This window comes from Strongylocentrotus purpuratus, unplaced genomic scaffold, assembly GCF_000002235.5.
Source record: "Strongylocentrotus purpuratus isolate Spur 01 unplaced genomic scaffold, Spur_5.0 spur5_scaffold_13, whole genome shotgun sequence".
NCBI classification, from domain to species: Eukaryota; Metazoa; Echinodermata; class Echinoidea; order Camarodonta; family Strongylocentrotidae; genus Strongylocentrotus; species Strongylocentrotus purpuratus.
The window spans coordinates 10,845,798-10,862,470 of record NW_022145598.1 but is presented as its reverse complement, the minus strand read 5'-3'; the positions used below and the strand labels follow the sequence as shown (position 1 = coordinate 10,862,470).

General features: G+C 38.9%; 1 protein-coding gene across 1 annotated transcript in view; it reads left to right on the top strand.

Annotated features, from left to right (window-relative positions):
- The window catches only part of LOC105441243 (homeobox protein orthopedia-like), a 29,736-nt gene extending 13,063 nt beyond the window's left edge, over positions 1-16,673 (top strand). The window contains exons 2-4 of the mRNA XM_030983510.1: positions 14,611-14,729; positions 15,768-15,911; positions 16,371-16,673. Coding sequence (XP_030839370.1) covers positions 14,611-14,729; positions 15,768-15,911; positions 16,371-16,673 — 566 coding nt within the window. The remainder of the gene's footprint in view (positions 1-14,610; positions 14,730-15,767; positions 15,912-16,370) is intronic.

The window sequence follows — 16,673 nt, the reverse complement described above, 5'->3', positions numbered from 1 at the left end:
GGATCAACGTATTTCCTCTGCCCCTTTTCTTTAAATAAGTTAACCGAAAAAGGGAGCGTGAACTATTCCGTCCCGCGGTCCAATCTTCAGAATCATTACGCTTAATTTTACGAGAGCCCCCACAAACTTTTATTTTCCATTTTTTCTTCTCCAAATTTCGTTTGTCTTTCAACACCGACTTGTCAGAATTAATAAGGCAATTACATAGATCATGTTCGCAAAAGACCGGGCTGGGAGCAAACCGACGATCCCTTAGGATGTCATGAAATAGCTGGGGTGAACTTTGGGGGAAATAACGAGTGATTTGGGGTATTTTGAATTACGACTCAATTGAGGAAAATATTGTCCGTATTTGAAAGCATTATAGGAAGGACCTCTGTTGGTAATTTATCTAGAAGTAAAATGGTGACAAGATTAAACTGTCAATCGGGCAAGGAAAAGTCGTCGATCCGCTAGCCAATTTTGTTTTGTCTTGTGTTGCCTCACATTTAAGCGCACATTCGCAAACTCGATCATAATACATTTTTAAAGTTTTATAGAACCACGTGCCTGGCAATTTTCACGATTTCATCAAGCTTAATTATTGACCAAATATAAGTGTAATATTTTTGATATGATTATATCCGATTGACCAGAACGCAAACATTAACATTTTTTAAATATTTTGTATATTCCTTGTGCCATGGAAACCAATACTGGCATCCTATAAGCCATATAGGAGACAAAGGAAGATATAAGACATCATCATATTCACCATCGTAACCACTACCCCACCACCACTACCACCACCACCACCACCACTACCACCACCACCACCACCGCCACCAGCACCACCACCTCCATCATTATCATCGTCGTCCCCGCTACCATGACCACCGCCAACACCATGATCACCACCACCACCATCACGATCATCATCATCGTAATCATCACCACCACCACTACCATCACCGTCATCACCATCACCACCACCATCATCATTATCATCATCATCACTACAACCACCAAAACCAACTTCATCATCATTTTCATCAGCATCACCATCATCGAAAAAGATTTAGGCCTCATTCGTAGCTAACTTATATCGAAAATTAATTTGGAAGCGGATGGTAATAGCGTAGGAGTATAATATCTCCGTCGCTTCTTCATTCAAAACAGAAATCTCTTTCACAGATCCCGAATCGTTCTAGTACCTCATCGAATAATATTCTATGTTCCGAATTCAATCCTGCTATATTCATTTATTTTGCTCACTAAGCAGGCGAGTAATTGCCGATGATTTTCAGTGTTGTAATTCAAATGATTTTACCAGTTCATTTGATGACGGGCTTAAGACATGGAAGGGAGATGGGTTGGATGTACTTTCAATTTGTTTATGATATCGAATATCTGAATAATTATCATTAATTTAAGAATAGAAGTTTGTTGACATGGAAGATTGTTAATTATTGTGCTTTTAATTGTCGGAATAGAGTCGGTGAAGTAAATTAATCTATCGCGCAGTTTCACGTAGTACACTGATTGTTTTCCAGCAAGTTTGACATTATGAAATGTCAAATGAGTTTGCCCAATTCTCACAAAGAAAGAAACCACGAAATCAAAGTAAACGAAGAGAGAGAAGAAGAAGAAGAAGTAGAAAACGAAAAAGCTAAATGAAAAAGGGGAGAAGGGAGAAAACAAGGTTATTTCAGATAACAAGATAATAGATATTAGACTTATGTTTTATACGAAGATATCTCCTGAATTTGATAGTATACAGTCATTCACATTTGCATTGGCGATTCTTCACTTTTCGACCATTTTCTTGAAAATCGCTTTGGAAAAGACATTTAAACCATGGACCAAATTCGATAATACGAAAGGGAAAAGCACTTATATTTCCTTCATTATCATAATCATCTCTGATATTCCTAAGCGAAATCCAGCTTAATGAATGAAAAAAATAATGAATACGACATTTCCAGGAAATTTGTTGAACAGTGGATGTTTTGCTCTTCTTGAAGATGATGCTAATGATGATGAATAAGGTATGTGGTAGAAATACTCTGTTTCTTCAATATGTTAACCGGAAGAAAAAAAACAGTTTTGTAAGTGTTTATCATGATATATGACATTTCTAAGTCGCCCACGTCTTTTTAAAACAAAACAGAGAGAGACGAAGAGAGAGTGGCATAGATTTGCTTTTAACGGCTTTTAAGCAGTTCGATTACCGATTATTCACACATTTTGAATAGTAACCTATATACTGTTCGTTTTCTTCTTTTTTTTTGGAATTGTTGGAAGAATACTACAGATCAGATGATTATTTGCCTAAATTGGCATGTGATCTTTCATCTAGGGTGATTCAACCCTTGTTATTATTTTCGTAATTCATATAAACATTGTCAGAATCTATCGACTCTGCAACTCTGTTTTACGACCGACCCCCGGCGTTAATATTCCTAAAAGGTTGATTTTACTCAAACTAGCCTGCGTCATTAACACCGTCTCCCAAATATGTAAACATCGTTGAAACTGGGCGGCTGAGCTACGCAAACGATTTTCCAGCAAATTACCCCGCTAACGAGTGAGTTAACGAGCTAAGCGATTGGTTCAATCTATCAGCCCTCGCGCTCTCAGCCAGGCTCGTCAACCAATTAGAGGGGGTGTTACAGCTAAGCCGGCTGATTATCGCGTTGCATTTTGATACGCTCGCGCTGATTGGTGTAATCTATCGCCCATAGCTTAACGTGCTCCGCGCGCTCCTATATTTTAATGCTCAAAGCAGCAGTTACAAGGAGGAAAAATAGAAGAAAATAAAAAGCATGTTTGGTATCGAGCTATACTTGTTATTTCTCTGTTTTTCTTTCGGTTAATCCCGGCTGAAGTTTTTGATCAGGTGGTGACGAAATCTCGTGGTGTATCGTGAAATGTCATCAATTTCGCAGAGGCAGACGTTTCTCGAGTCCTATTACCGAAAGAAGATTCATTTGATAGCCGTAATTTATCACGAAGATTACATTGCGCGAGTGAGAGAGAGAGAGAGAGAGAGAGAGGGAGGGAGAGAAGGAGAAGAGGGAGCATATTCCAGACTCTTATATTTATCTGTTTTTTAAGAAGATGAAATCCGTCATTCAAATCAGATTCTGATTGCCCAAAGATGATCCCCTTTCTGATTTGAAGCAGATATATTAATCTGTCACGAAGATGTTTGGAATGAAACGATGATATGGGTGTAATTAACGTTTTGTCATTTCTTCTTCTATTTCTTCTTCTTTCTTCTTTCTGTCCTTCTCCTTTTCGTTTAGATTATCCTGCTCAAACAATTTACTCCTTATTTTACGTGCTTTATCGAGTCGGGTTTGGGAAGTTTTTTGCAAACAGAGCTGATTACTTTTCGTTTGGTTTATTTGTAGTTTGTTCTCCTGTTTCATCTTTTTAGTTATTACTTTCGTATATTTTATTTTCTTTATTATAAGCACCCACACTATGTTGCTCTGTTACAAGTATGAAGTATAATGTTTTCTGATTATCCTCTTATAATTTCTGATTTACATGATAGATTGTTTAAAAAAAATGTTTATTTTTAACGCATATTCATTGAATCTGTAATCTTTGGAACTGTGTAGAATAATTTTACTGCTACCAATGAAAAAAGGAAACAATAAGATAAAATTCTCTGATTCTTCCCATTTTGTCCATGTTTTCCTTTCACTGTTCTCTATACCTCTCTCTCTCTCTCTCTCTCTCTCTCTCTATTTATACATATAACTCATTTTACTATTTGCTATTATCCCAAGTACGATGAAAGTTAAAAAGGGGAAAAGACAATCTTAAAATCCTGCGTCTTTTGAAGAAGCTTCATTTTCCTGCAAAGCATCTTAATTTTACATATTATACCAATTGACTGCAAACTCAAACAAAGAAATTGCTTCCACTTTGAAAGTACGACTTTTAAAGTAAAAATCAAAGAAACTAAGATGAATCTTCTTTGATGATTGAAAAACAGGCAACTTTAATCGCCGTATTTTCTTTAATCTCTTCACATCCTGCCGTTTTTATCCAAAATGAATGATTAAAGATTTCCGTTCTTTATTACCGTCAATTTGAGCTTTTTATCTTCCTTTGCGTTTTAAATCAGACCTGACCGCTTTCGTTCATCAACCCAACAATTTTTCTGTGATTGTTTCATTCATAAGATGCTGGGTCATTATTTCTCGCTTACAAGAAACTTGAACTCCCGACCGGAACACGTATCATGTCTTATGAATTACTGATTAAAAGAAATTGCGCGTAAATAGTAATAGCAAATTACTCAGGCCTGCTCACGGTCGATTTCTGACTTGTAAGAATGATTTTGACGAATTATGATGTCATTCGGCCATCTCTCTCTCTCTCTCTCTCTCTCTCTCTCTCTTTCTCTCTCTCCCTCTCTCTCTCTCTCTCTCTATTTCTCTCTCTCTCTCTCTCTCTCTTGCTCTCTCTCTCTCTCTCTCTCTTTCATCTTTTAGGCCTATTATTTTCTATCTTCTCCTTTTCTTTTTGTTTACAAATCGGGTAATAATCGCCTATCGTTTTAGTGAAAAAAAATATATTGATTTGTGAATTGAACATGGTTGTCGACTATTGGCAAGGAGATTTTTAGGTTTTTTTAAAGACCTTTGGGAGAACGGAGACAAAACTATATTTCATTCTTTATAATGTAGCTAAGCTCACAGAACGATAAAGACACCATTTAAAATGAATAACACTTTTTTGTAAAGGTAATAACTTGAAACATTGATAATAGAGAAAAATGCCTGAAATTCGTTTTGAAGAATCGCAAAAAAAGAGAAGAGAAATACATACTAGAGTACAGCGATAGATAACGAGGGATAACGATGGAGACAGGGGAGGAGAGAGAGTGATTGTATAATAGAGAGGGGGTGTGGAAAAAAGAGAGAGAGACAGAGGGGGGGGGGGGGGGGGGAGAGAAGAAAAGAGAGAGAGATATATATATATATAGAGAGAGAAATGATAAGTTTAAGGGTGGTATATAATAGTCAGCCGCCAAACAGATCACCACACAGTCAACGAGACAGACTGCAATTGTATTGGCATTTGCCTCAATGCATGGAAGACAGTCATGAAGAGCACACGATAGCCTGATCATAATGATAAAACAATAACTCTTCAGGACCGCAATTAGACTGATTATTTTTCTCCCCAGATTTGCTTGCTTTCCCATTACATCTGCCTGTAGAACTGGGAGAAAAAAGTCGAGTCGAAACGGAATACTCGCCAAACTGTTTATATTTGATTGATATTGCTTTTACATGGCATAAACAGTGATTCGACTACTGTATGGAAAGAGAGAAAGAGGGGGAGGGGAGAGAAAGAAGAAGAAGAAGAAGAAGAAGAAGAAGAAGAAGAAAAAGAAGATGAAGAAGAAAAAGAAGACGACGACGACGAAGAAGAAGAAGGAGAAGGAGAAGAAGGAGAAGAAGAAGGAGAAGAAGAAGAAGAAGAAGAAGAAGAAGAAGAAGAAGAAGAAGAAGAAGAAGAAGAAGAAAAGAAGACGATGACGGTGGCGAAGAAGAAGAAGAAGAAGAAGAAGAAGAAGAAGAAGAAGAAGAGGAAAAGGAATGGGATGAAAACGAAGTATGAGAAGAAAAGGAAAAAGAAAAGAAGCGAATGAAAATGAACAGCTGGGAAGTGAAAGAGAAATGGGAAAAGTGGGAGTGAATGAGAGAGGGAGAGGGAGAGAAAAAGAAAGATAGAAGAGCAGAGAAGATAAGCGAAGAGACTATGAAAGGGGGAAAGGGGAGAGAGAAAGGAGAGAGAGACAGAGAGATAGAGACATACAGGCAGAAGAGAGAAAGAGAGGAGGATAAAATGATGGTGAAATGGGGCCCGGTTACTTTTATTTCACGAGGGCTAACTCGAGATCCAAAACAAATCTTGAAATTGAAGTTTGAGGAAATCATCAAGAAATTGATTGGGGGGGGGGGGGGGTACTCGAGAGGTTATCAACGGTTGTAAAAAATCATTAGCGACCACTGCACACTTTTCTGTAGAGAACGAAGAGCTAGCGTATATTTGGCTGTGTGTTAAACTATTATAGAAGCGAAGTACTTGATGTTATTAAGTATGTCATATTTTTACTTTTCAATTTTCATAATCTAGCTAATTATTTGTAGACATGTAATATAGGCATTTAAAATTAATTAAATTTAACCCGATCACTATTTATGTCCATTTAAAAAAGGGAACTTGATATTTTCATTTGCTTGCCTTTTTGAGTGCTTCAAATATTTGTATATTCACATTTCATAAAGTTCATCAAAACACTATATTAAGTTGCTTGAAATAGACGCCCCTTGAATGAGAAAGTCGATATTTTCGTAGATATTTCGGACAATATTATTGCTTCCCAAACGAACTTTATCTTTCTGTCATTTTAGACTATTTGTAAGCATTGTGAGGTATGGTGTACCGAATATCTACAGAGTTCGTTAAACATTTTTGGTGACCTGCCACCTCAACTTATAGGTGAGGAAGAAGAAATGAAAAATAATGTGATATGGATGATTAAAATGGGTTTAGATGAGTCTAAGAACTTTCGTAAACATTACAATGATAGAGTTTAAAAAAGACGTTTATTGCACTCTCTAAGAATGTACGACATGGAATATGTATAACGTTTTGTGCACAGTTGCGAAAGCATGCAGGCAGAAAATGAAAAGCCGATATGAAAAGCCGTCGAATGTATAAAGAGTTGTTGTATGTATGACAGGCGAATGCCAAGGGAAATCTCATCGCATACATCATCAAATGGATGTAATAGTGCTACGATGTTAGCAAAAGTAGTACATGACTGTAATTACGCCCTTCTCAACTGAAGGACTTTCTCCCATTTTTGCTTGAAGGCTTTTTAGTCACCCCCGCGTTTGTCGCATTTACAAATTTGCACTCGTTCAATTATTCCGTTCTCGTGTTTCCGTCAAGGAAAGCTGGCAGAAATCACTCCTCTCCTCAAAAAATAGAAACAAAAATCATCCTATCATACACCAATATACCCTCAAGATGCTCTGTGTTATCATGTAGAACATAATCAGAAAATACCTTCAATTACTCTTCCAAGACAACATCGGGTCTGTAAGAGCGAGTGAGAAGGGGGGGGGGGGGGGTTGATGCTGAAGATGTAGGCCCATAAGCAGTAGGATAAATTTCAATCATTTCCCCCGACGTTATTAGTTAGAACAAATGGAGAGCCAAAAAGAAAAGGGCTCGAAAAGAGAGAAAGAGAGAGAGAGAGAGAGAGAGAGAGAGAGAGAGAGAGAGAGAGAGAGAGAGACATAGAGGGTATCGCTCTACAAGTTCAATTTGCCTAATAAGTCTCGCAGATAAAATATCAATTACTTTGGCGAAACCATATACATTATACATCTCTCTCTCGACTTTTTTTTCTTCCAAATTTTACCTCTCTCTCTCTCTCTCTCTCTCTCTCTCTCTCTCTCTCTCTCTCTGCCCCTAACCGACCGGATCTCCATGTCTGTTTAAACAATCTCTGATTATCTGACCAAATGAGCATAACAAAACGGGGGTTGATTAAAATACTAAAACACACAATTTCATCTCCATCGTGGAGAGGATGAACAGAGCCTCAGAGGAGAACCACAAAATAAAAGGGGAAATTATAAATAGAGGGGGCAGATATCGTCTTTAATTACAATTCATTCCATTCCGCGAATTTAGAAGAAAATGATATCATTTTTGTTCACTCTCCCTCTTGACGCCATCCCAATTTTTCGCTTTTTCTCCCCTCCGGTTTAGAGATCGCATTTGATGCTCTTTCCAACTGTTTTGATTAGTGGTTGTGTGGTGGGGTAATAGTCATTGATATATTACCCTTATCGTGATTATGTTCGCCCTCTTCTCTCCCTTACTCTCTCTCTCCATCTCTTTCTTCTTTGACACTCTCTCCTTCCCTCCCTATCTTTCAATATCTCCCTTTTTTCTCTCCACACTCTCCTTTTCTTTCTCGCCTTACCTTTCACTATCTCCCTTTTCCTCTCTCCACACTCTTTTTTTCTTCTCTCTTTCTCACTCTTTTTTGCTTTCTTTTTCCCCTGGCCGTCTGTCTCTCTCTCTCTCTGTCTCTCTCTGTCTCTCTCATTTTATCTGTCAATTTTTCTTTCTTTTCCCACTATCTCACACCCTTTCTCTCTCATTCTACTTATCTTCCTTTTCCGTAACTCTCTCTCTCTCTCTCTCTCTCTCTCTCCCTCTTTTTATAATGCTCTACCCCTCTCTCTCTATCTCTCTCCTCTCTCTTGGTAGCTCTCTCTCTTCACTTTTGTTCTCTCATTATTTCTCTCTCTCTCTCTCTCCCTCCTTCTCCCCCTCTCTCCCCTCACCCCTCCCCCTCCCTCTGTCTCTCTCTCTCTTTGCCACATACCTCCTGGCATGATATCTCATTTTGTTTGGAGTCGCATCAGTGTTAATTGATTTCTAAGCAGCGAGCAGTGACACTCAAGGCATTGTGGGTAGGTAAGTTCATAATCCAAAATTGTAGACATGGAGCAAACAACTTGATAAAGCTGTGGGGAGGGGTAAAATAAAGGGGGAAAGGGGGCTAGTTTGAATTAGCTGTATGTACTCAAGAAGAAGAAAAAATAAAACTCACATCACCTGGTTAACATATTTTGATTCAGTTGTGTTTTCGAATACGATTATCATCGTCTGTTAAACACAAGTCATAATATTAAGACAGGGGAAACGCCTATCTCACTCACAACAGTGAGCATGATCCTATTTCAAGAAAAGTTGTCGGCCTTACATGGTTCGATTTAACATAATTTCTCACCGTTCAGGGTATTATTACATTGCTATACTGAATTGTTACCTAGCTACCTTGCTCCTCTCTCGCGGATGTTGCCACCGGTTGCAAAAAGAGACCTGCATCATGCATCCGCGAAAGGCAGGTATATAACATTTCGGTGTAAAATCGGGAATCATTAGAGGCTTAATTAATTTGAATCTGACATGATCTGCCTACGATGGCAGGTTATTCCCCGAGGTTGGTAAATGGATAGACCGGAGTCAACAGCCCGCTCACGAAGGTCTTTATCTACATCTCTCTCTCTCTCTCTCTCTCTCTCTCTCTCTCTCCCTCTCTCCCTCCCTCTCCCAAAATACATCCGTCTCTTGAAGAAAACGCCGAAAAGATGACGAAAATGAAGCATCTTTTATTGATTAAATATGTCCCCTGTGGCCTTTTATACGACTCTTTTCCATAATTATTTCCGCAATGCATTATTATGATTTTTGTCCTATTAGAGAAAAGAAATTGGGTTTTGTCATTAAATTGTGATAGTGGAAGTACAAGAGATTGTTTACAGATGGTGGTGATGATATGTCACTGATGACGACATTAAAGGGGTGTTGGCAATGTTGGCAACCATGGTGACAAGGAGGGGGAGGAGTATGGTAAAGGTGGTGAGCATGCGCACCTCCAAGAGAAGAAATCGTTTTCACATTAACTATAGAAGTGATGAAACATCCTCTATGTTCACACTGTGTTCCATACACACTGTGGTTCTTTAAGTGGTCAAATAGTGTGTGATAGACAGTGCGAACACGATGTTCCCAAACAGTCAACACTGTGAGTGTGTACAGATCACCCTCTTTAATCACTGTGGTGTATACACATTGTGGTTCTTTCTGTGGTACAATGAATGGCGGTGGTTATTTTACCTGACTGGCTAAGAAAGCATAAATGCTTGTAAGTAAGCAACCAGACGGCCGACGGCTTTACGTCCTCTCCGAAGGGACCCGGTAATGAGGATTAATGCCTTACCAAAGGGCACTGGCGCATCGCCTTGGTTTCGAAGCCGGGTCACCGGATTACGAGACCACTGCTCATAATAGTGTCTGACTATGATTGACAGTGTGACTACTGTGTTTCCAAACAGTAAATACTGTGAGCGCTTTAATCACTGTGGTGCATATCAGTACACTGTGGTTTATTTCTGTGGTCATATTTCGTCACACAATGTCATACGATGTGAACACGGTGTTTCCATGAAGTCAACATTGCCCCACTATGGCCTGTCCACACTGTGTTCCTTTCTCTGTTTATGTATAGTGCCTCACAAAATCAAACAGCGTGAACACACTTCTTACATAATGGGAAAGTGTTCACATCCCTCGTTATGATCACTGTGGTGCGCAACCAAGCACTGTGGTTCTTTATGTGATCCCATAGTGCCACACAATACCATACAGTATGAACACAGTTCTTACATAATTACAATAGGAGAGTGTTCACATCCCTCGTAATATGATCACTGTGGTGCGCAACCAAGCACTGTGGTTCTTTATGTGATCCCATAGTGCCACACAATACCATACAGTATGAACACAGTTCTTACATAATTACAATGGGTGAGTGTTCACATCCCTCGTAATATGATCACTGTGGTGCGCAACCAAGCACTGTGGTTCTTTCTGTGGTCCCATATAGTGCCACACTATAAGAGTGTTCCAACTCCTCTCATGAGTCACACAGTGTGATGCATACCTAGTTTTATCAGGCGTATAAGCATAGTTTGTCACACGAAGTCAACGCTACCCTAAATAGGTACGAAAATCTCGAAATTCGCGAGACGAGGTAATTTTCACTCTCTCGGGTCGTCACTACAACTTCCGGTATAGAGTCCCATCCCAAGTCACGGCCTTCATCCACCCCCATTTTTCAGGGTTCTTACGCTTGGAATCATGTGCCCAGCACTGTGCAGCCTCACAAAAGAAAACCATCGTCACTGATGTCAAAAGACGCAAAAAACAACGAATGAAATGTTCAAATAAACGTTGAAATATTTGCGAAAAAAAACACAAGACCGAGCAGACGACATATTCGGTGCATACACGTTGTGTGGCGACGGCGTTTTACGTTTGCGCTATCGCGCCGCCTGCACAGGAAGCTGTAATGTCGAAAAGCTATCCCATAATGCAATGCGCGTTTTCAGGATTTTCCCCGGATCTCGGCAGAATCGCTATTTGGGGTAGCGAGAGTGTTTCAAATCGTCACTGTGGTGCGTACGGTATAGGATTATGTAGCCACCGTGTATAACGTTGTGTCGAACAGTGTGAACGTTGTGTGTAAACGCAATAATACTATGATAATTATTCAGATCAAACATTCCGATCAAACGTTCAGATCAAAGTTAACATTGTGTTAACAATATACGCCGTTTTGTTGGGGCGGGGGGGGGGGGGGGGGTGTTGGCAGCGCTGGTGTGTTCAAACCTAATGGTATAATGTGGGACCAGGATGATGACGATGGTAGTGGTAGTGGAGGAGGTAGTGGAACAAAAACAGTGCCAAGGAGCTGGAATACATACAAAGTACTGACTGTGATCTTAATTTTAGGTTTATTAATGTCTCGGCCGAATGGCTGACTTGCAATGAGTTAAAACAAGAACTGCGATATTAGTTCATAACAATGGCTTTGAAACTGAATCAATACCATGAAAAGGTGAATTTCAATGTGATATATACAATGTATTTAAAAAAAGAAAAAGAAAAAAGCAGAAGATTAAAGGTAAAAAAATAAAGAAAAAATAAAGAAGAAGAAGAAGAAGAAGAAGACGGTGATGATGAGGAGGAGGAGGCGGAGGAGGATGAAATTGACTAGAAAGAGAAGGAGGAAAAGAAGGCGCAAGATAATTATAAACATGATAATAATCATTGTAACGATGGTACGTGTAAAACAATTATTGATTTCCACCCCTGATGCGCCTCCTTTGGAAAATTGCTCCTTGAGTCTCAGTAATTGAACCTGTAAACTATTTCATCCGAGCCTACCACCATGACCGTCTTAAATCGAAAAGAAACAACACTCTCTATGTAAAATCATGGAAGTCTGAAGACTCGGTTTAGGATTAAAATAGAAGCTTTGCGAAACCGATGACTAAATCAGCGAATTTAAGTCAAATAAGTCGATTTATATGCAGACGAATTTATCGCTGAAACCAAATAATCTGTCGACATTATATTCAGCCAAAAAGTATTAAAAGAAATTGTTCGATCATGATTTTCTTTAAAGAAATACATCAGGCAATTCCGTCGCTTTAATTCATTTTTGGAAATAATTTCGCTAAGCCATGTATAAGCCTAACGAACATCATTTTTTCTTGTATAGGGCGGATCGAAATTTCAATCAGGTTGGCCTAGTATTTGTCCCAAATAGATCTACCAGGAAAGTCATGAACAGTGGCGTATCAAGAAATTGATAAAAGAGGGGGGGGGGGGGGGTGGGGGGAGGGGGGGTTGTGGAAATATTCTATATGCTAACCATCCTGCGATTTTCATTTTGAAATTCAAATGTGCCAAAGACTTCTGCTGCTACTTCCCGTATTGACATTGTTTTGTTTTCGCAGCTGTTTATGCTAGCCTAGAATATAATTTTGCACAACAGATCTACTAATGGGTTTTTCTTTGTGTTTCCTTTTCTTTTTCATTTCTTTCCTTTTTTAATATTTTTATTGCGTGGGCGAAGTGTTGTTCTGTATCTCGTTTTCCATTTCCTATCTATATCTTATCTCTTTGAAGAAGATAGAAATTAAATACTTTCCCATAGTCCACTTTTTTTCTTCTTCTTTATATTTTTCTTTATTCCTCTTCTTTTCTTGTCAATGATTTCAATCTTTCTCTTTCTTTCTTTCTCTCTCTCTCTCACTCTCTCTCTCTCTCTCTCTCTCTCTCTCTCTCTCTCTCTCTCTCTCTCTCTTTACATTTCAGGGCTTTTATATCAAAATGTTATTTCCCCCTTTTTGGTATTTTTTTGCAATTTCGTTGTCATTTTTCTTGTTTTAAACTGTTTGGGGTTTTATCCTTGCTTGATTGTTTCTTTGTAGCTATTTTCAATTTGAAATAATATAGTGCAGTCATTTGAAAATTAATGATGTACTTCGTCTAAAGGAAAATACCATTCATTAAAAATAGACCGCATTTCTAACGGCATGGAAAACAGGGGCTGGACGCGCGGCCTACTTTTTTTGTCTTTGTCGGAGTGGAGATCGAATACGCACATCAACAAGTGAGAGAGATGAACTAATTGAACTATAAGTCAACGTTGTCCCCTTGTTCGTTCAGCCAGCCACAAAGTCCAGGCTTTGATATCTAAAAACATCGAAATTATTAAATAAGAACCAGGCGAAATCCAGGCCGCGCTAAATACTTCATACCCAGCACCTGTTCTGAATGAGAGATTTACAAATCCGTTCACTCATTACGGTCTAGCTGGAGACAAGTAAGCGCGGTTAATGGTCGACTGGGTGAGAAATCATTTGCCATTGCCAATCAAACTTCACTCAAATGCTAAAGATTTCGTCAAGTGCACGTTGAAAGAAGAAGGGGGAAAGGGAAGCTGTTTCTCGCCTTTGCCCTTTTACCTGGTTTTCGAGATTTGTTTTCATTCGCATTTTAATGTTATTCTATGATTTTTCTCTCTTCCTATTTTTTCCTTTCCGCAATAGACATGTAGACCACCATAGCATGGTAGTAAAAACATTACCGATGTCTTTAGTGCGCGTAGCTGTACAAACATGGGTGTAATCCCCAATTCTTTATCCGTCAGTTTTTAATCTGAAAGAGTGCGTCGTGCGCTAAAGTGTGCGTTGATATGGCTATAGCGTGTTGATCAGAAGCAAAACACAGCAAATAAGTTTAGAATTCGAGGCCGGATTATGGTGGCGTTAAAAGACAACTAATTATTTCACAAAAGAAAACCGCTGAAGGGGGTTTCTACGTCGCAATTTGAAAGGATTGTCCGGTCAATGGCGAGCGGGGTGGAATGTTTATGGTGACCTGAGGGGACAAAACTTTACATCAAAAGTTGATCCCATTTGTCCATCGGAGGCGTCAATCGTTTTAAAATGTAATCAAAACTACTTATAAGTCCCTTTGGTTCAGGTAAGCGTTATCCCTCCTCTATTACAAACATACAAAGGCTAAAGTCTAGATTGGAGCATGCGACGGATGAGGTGATTGTAGCTCGCATTATATAGTGACTCGTCACCATAGTGATCTGGTAATGATGTGGAGAAAATGACGACAATTGTGATGATGATCATCGTGAAATTAGAAAGAAAAGAAGTGATTCATAATATCTATGTGAAATCGCCTGTATTTAAGAAGCCAATATAAGAAACAGTGCTGCCTTACAATGAAGATATAGTGATGATGTTGCTAACAGTCGTTGCTTAATTTCAGCTTAAAATATTGTTTCTCTTTTGGTAAGGGTTTTAGGGGCGGATTTGAATTATTATTATTATGGTGTTTGGACCGCGGCATGAAAAAAAGGCAACATATTTCAATTGAGTTACTGCTCCTATTGGGTAGGAGCTCGAGTCCTCGTCTGCGAAACTTCTAAATTTGCTTTCGACTGTTTCCAGTATAATTCAATCACTTTATTTATTCCCCCCCCCCCCCCCATTTACACTTTATACATTCAATGAATGGTTCATATTTCATTTCACCATATTTATTCATTTGCATATCACATTTAGGACTGCAAGATTCATTACATTATTGTGAAAACGGGGTCCTCACTCGTCTTCGTTTCTCACTGTTTTCTCCACGCAGTCGGATCTATGCCGCACCCCTTGGTTGCACCAACATGCTCGCAGTCCGGCGTTCACCCGAACCTCAGCGAGGAGATGTTGCTGGATGAGTTGGCTTATAATCGGAGACGCCAGGTTTGTGTAAGCATTCGAGCTTCCATCATTTCCAAAAACATTGAACAAGTTGGTAACTCACAGTTACTAACATTAAAGGGATTGGATATCTTTGTTTTTTTTATCAGATTCTAGAACAAACACTGGATTTAGCTCATGCTGCAATCATATTAATTATAAACATTTAGGTCAGTCAGGAATACTATGACTTTTACAAGCCGATTGTCTGTCTGATTATTAAGGTATTTTTTATTGGAAATCGAAATTTCATCTTTCATTTTCTTAACGGTTTTTATAACATTACAGTCTATTGGGGGGGGGGGGGGGTATCGTAAAACTCGTCATTCAAAGATTTTTAAAACTTTTTTGAGGCACTTCATGATCATTTTGAAGCGCAGTGTTTTTAGGGCTTTCAATATTGCACCATATACACTGATAACACGTAAGGCCATGCTTCTCACATTTAACATTTTTAAACGATGCCTTTAATCAATAAAGCTGAAATATGGTAAATGTGTAAACATTCTTACAAGATCTTGGCATATCACAGTTGGATTCATATATATTATTCTTCTCTTCTGTACATCATATCACATCATCTTCAATTTATAATGCACTTACAACTTTCCAATTTTCATCACAACCTTTTTTTGCTGACATGGTTACCAGTTTGCTATTTGGGCCGTATAGTTAAGGGAGGGGGGGGGGGAAGGTCAGATTGGGATTTGGATTTCATTTTCTTTTTCAATCTTGTGATTGGGAGAAAGTTTGACGTAATGCCATAACGCAAATTAAAGAAGACCTACACGACTTTGCGAATTATAATGTTTGTAAAATTAAATGAAAAGAACGCAAACGAACTTCAAAGCAGAGGTGCGTATTTTGTTTCGGTATATCAGCTTTCTTAAAATCGAAGCCTTGGAATATATCACAATCATTTATTTGCATACTGCCAAGTCAGAGTTTTTCACGCAACTGTTATCAGTATATTGATATTTCAAAACTGCCAAGTCAAAGTTATTCACTAAAATATTATCAGTCTATTGATGTTTTATATTTTCTTCTTCTTCACAGCGCCGAAACCGGACTACATTTACTCCGCAGCAGCTGAGTGAACTTGAAACGCTCTTTTCCAAGACACACTACCCTGATGTATTCCTCCGCGAGGACCTTGCCATGCGCATCCAGCTCACAGAAGCACGGGTTCAGGTGAGCATTGTCTGAGGTTTATCCCCACATATCAGCAAATGTTGTAGACGAATTATTGCCTAACTGTATGACTTCAGAATGATAAAGATGACGAGTGAAGTGCGAAGCATTGTGTAAACGGTTAACAAGTTTTCTAATATTTTAATTCCTATTCCACTTCGTATCTGTCATTAAATTACCCCCCCCCAAAAAAAAAAAAAAAAAAAAAAAAAATCTGTTCCACACCTGATTATAATATGTAAATATATAAAATAATTTAGAATGTTGTTCAATAATAACATAATTGTTATCATTATTATTATCATTGTTATTATTACAATTATCATTATATTTATTATCATTATCGGTATCATTGTTATTATTATCATTATCATAATCATTATTATACTATTTTGATTTATTTCATTACATTAAAGAAAATACTTACTTTATTAATTGATTGATTGATTGTTACCACAGGTATGGTTTCAAAATCGTCGAGCCAAGTGGCGGAAGATGGCCCGACAGCGTCTCGGCGTCGACCCGTGGCGTACCCGACAAATCAACACCTACCCGAACCCTATCGGCTTCCACGGCAATGCCTGGCTCTCCGCGGCTGCGGCCGGGAACTTTGCAGCGGCGACCAGGAGCGTGCGTTCGAGCTCGGCTCATGCAGCGGCTGCAGCGGCTACGGCGATGGCCTCGCCGCCGAGCCTGACGCCAGGGATGCTGTACAACGAGGCGATGGCGAGGTTGGCTCAGCGTTCGCTAGCTGGAGGGTGA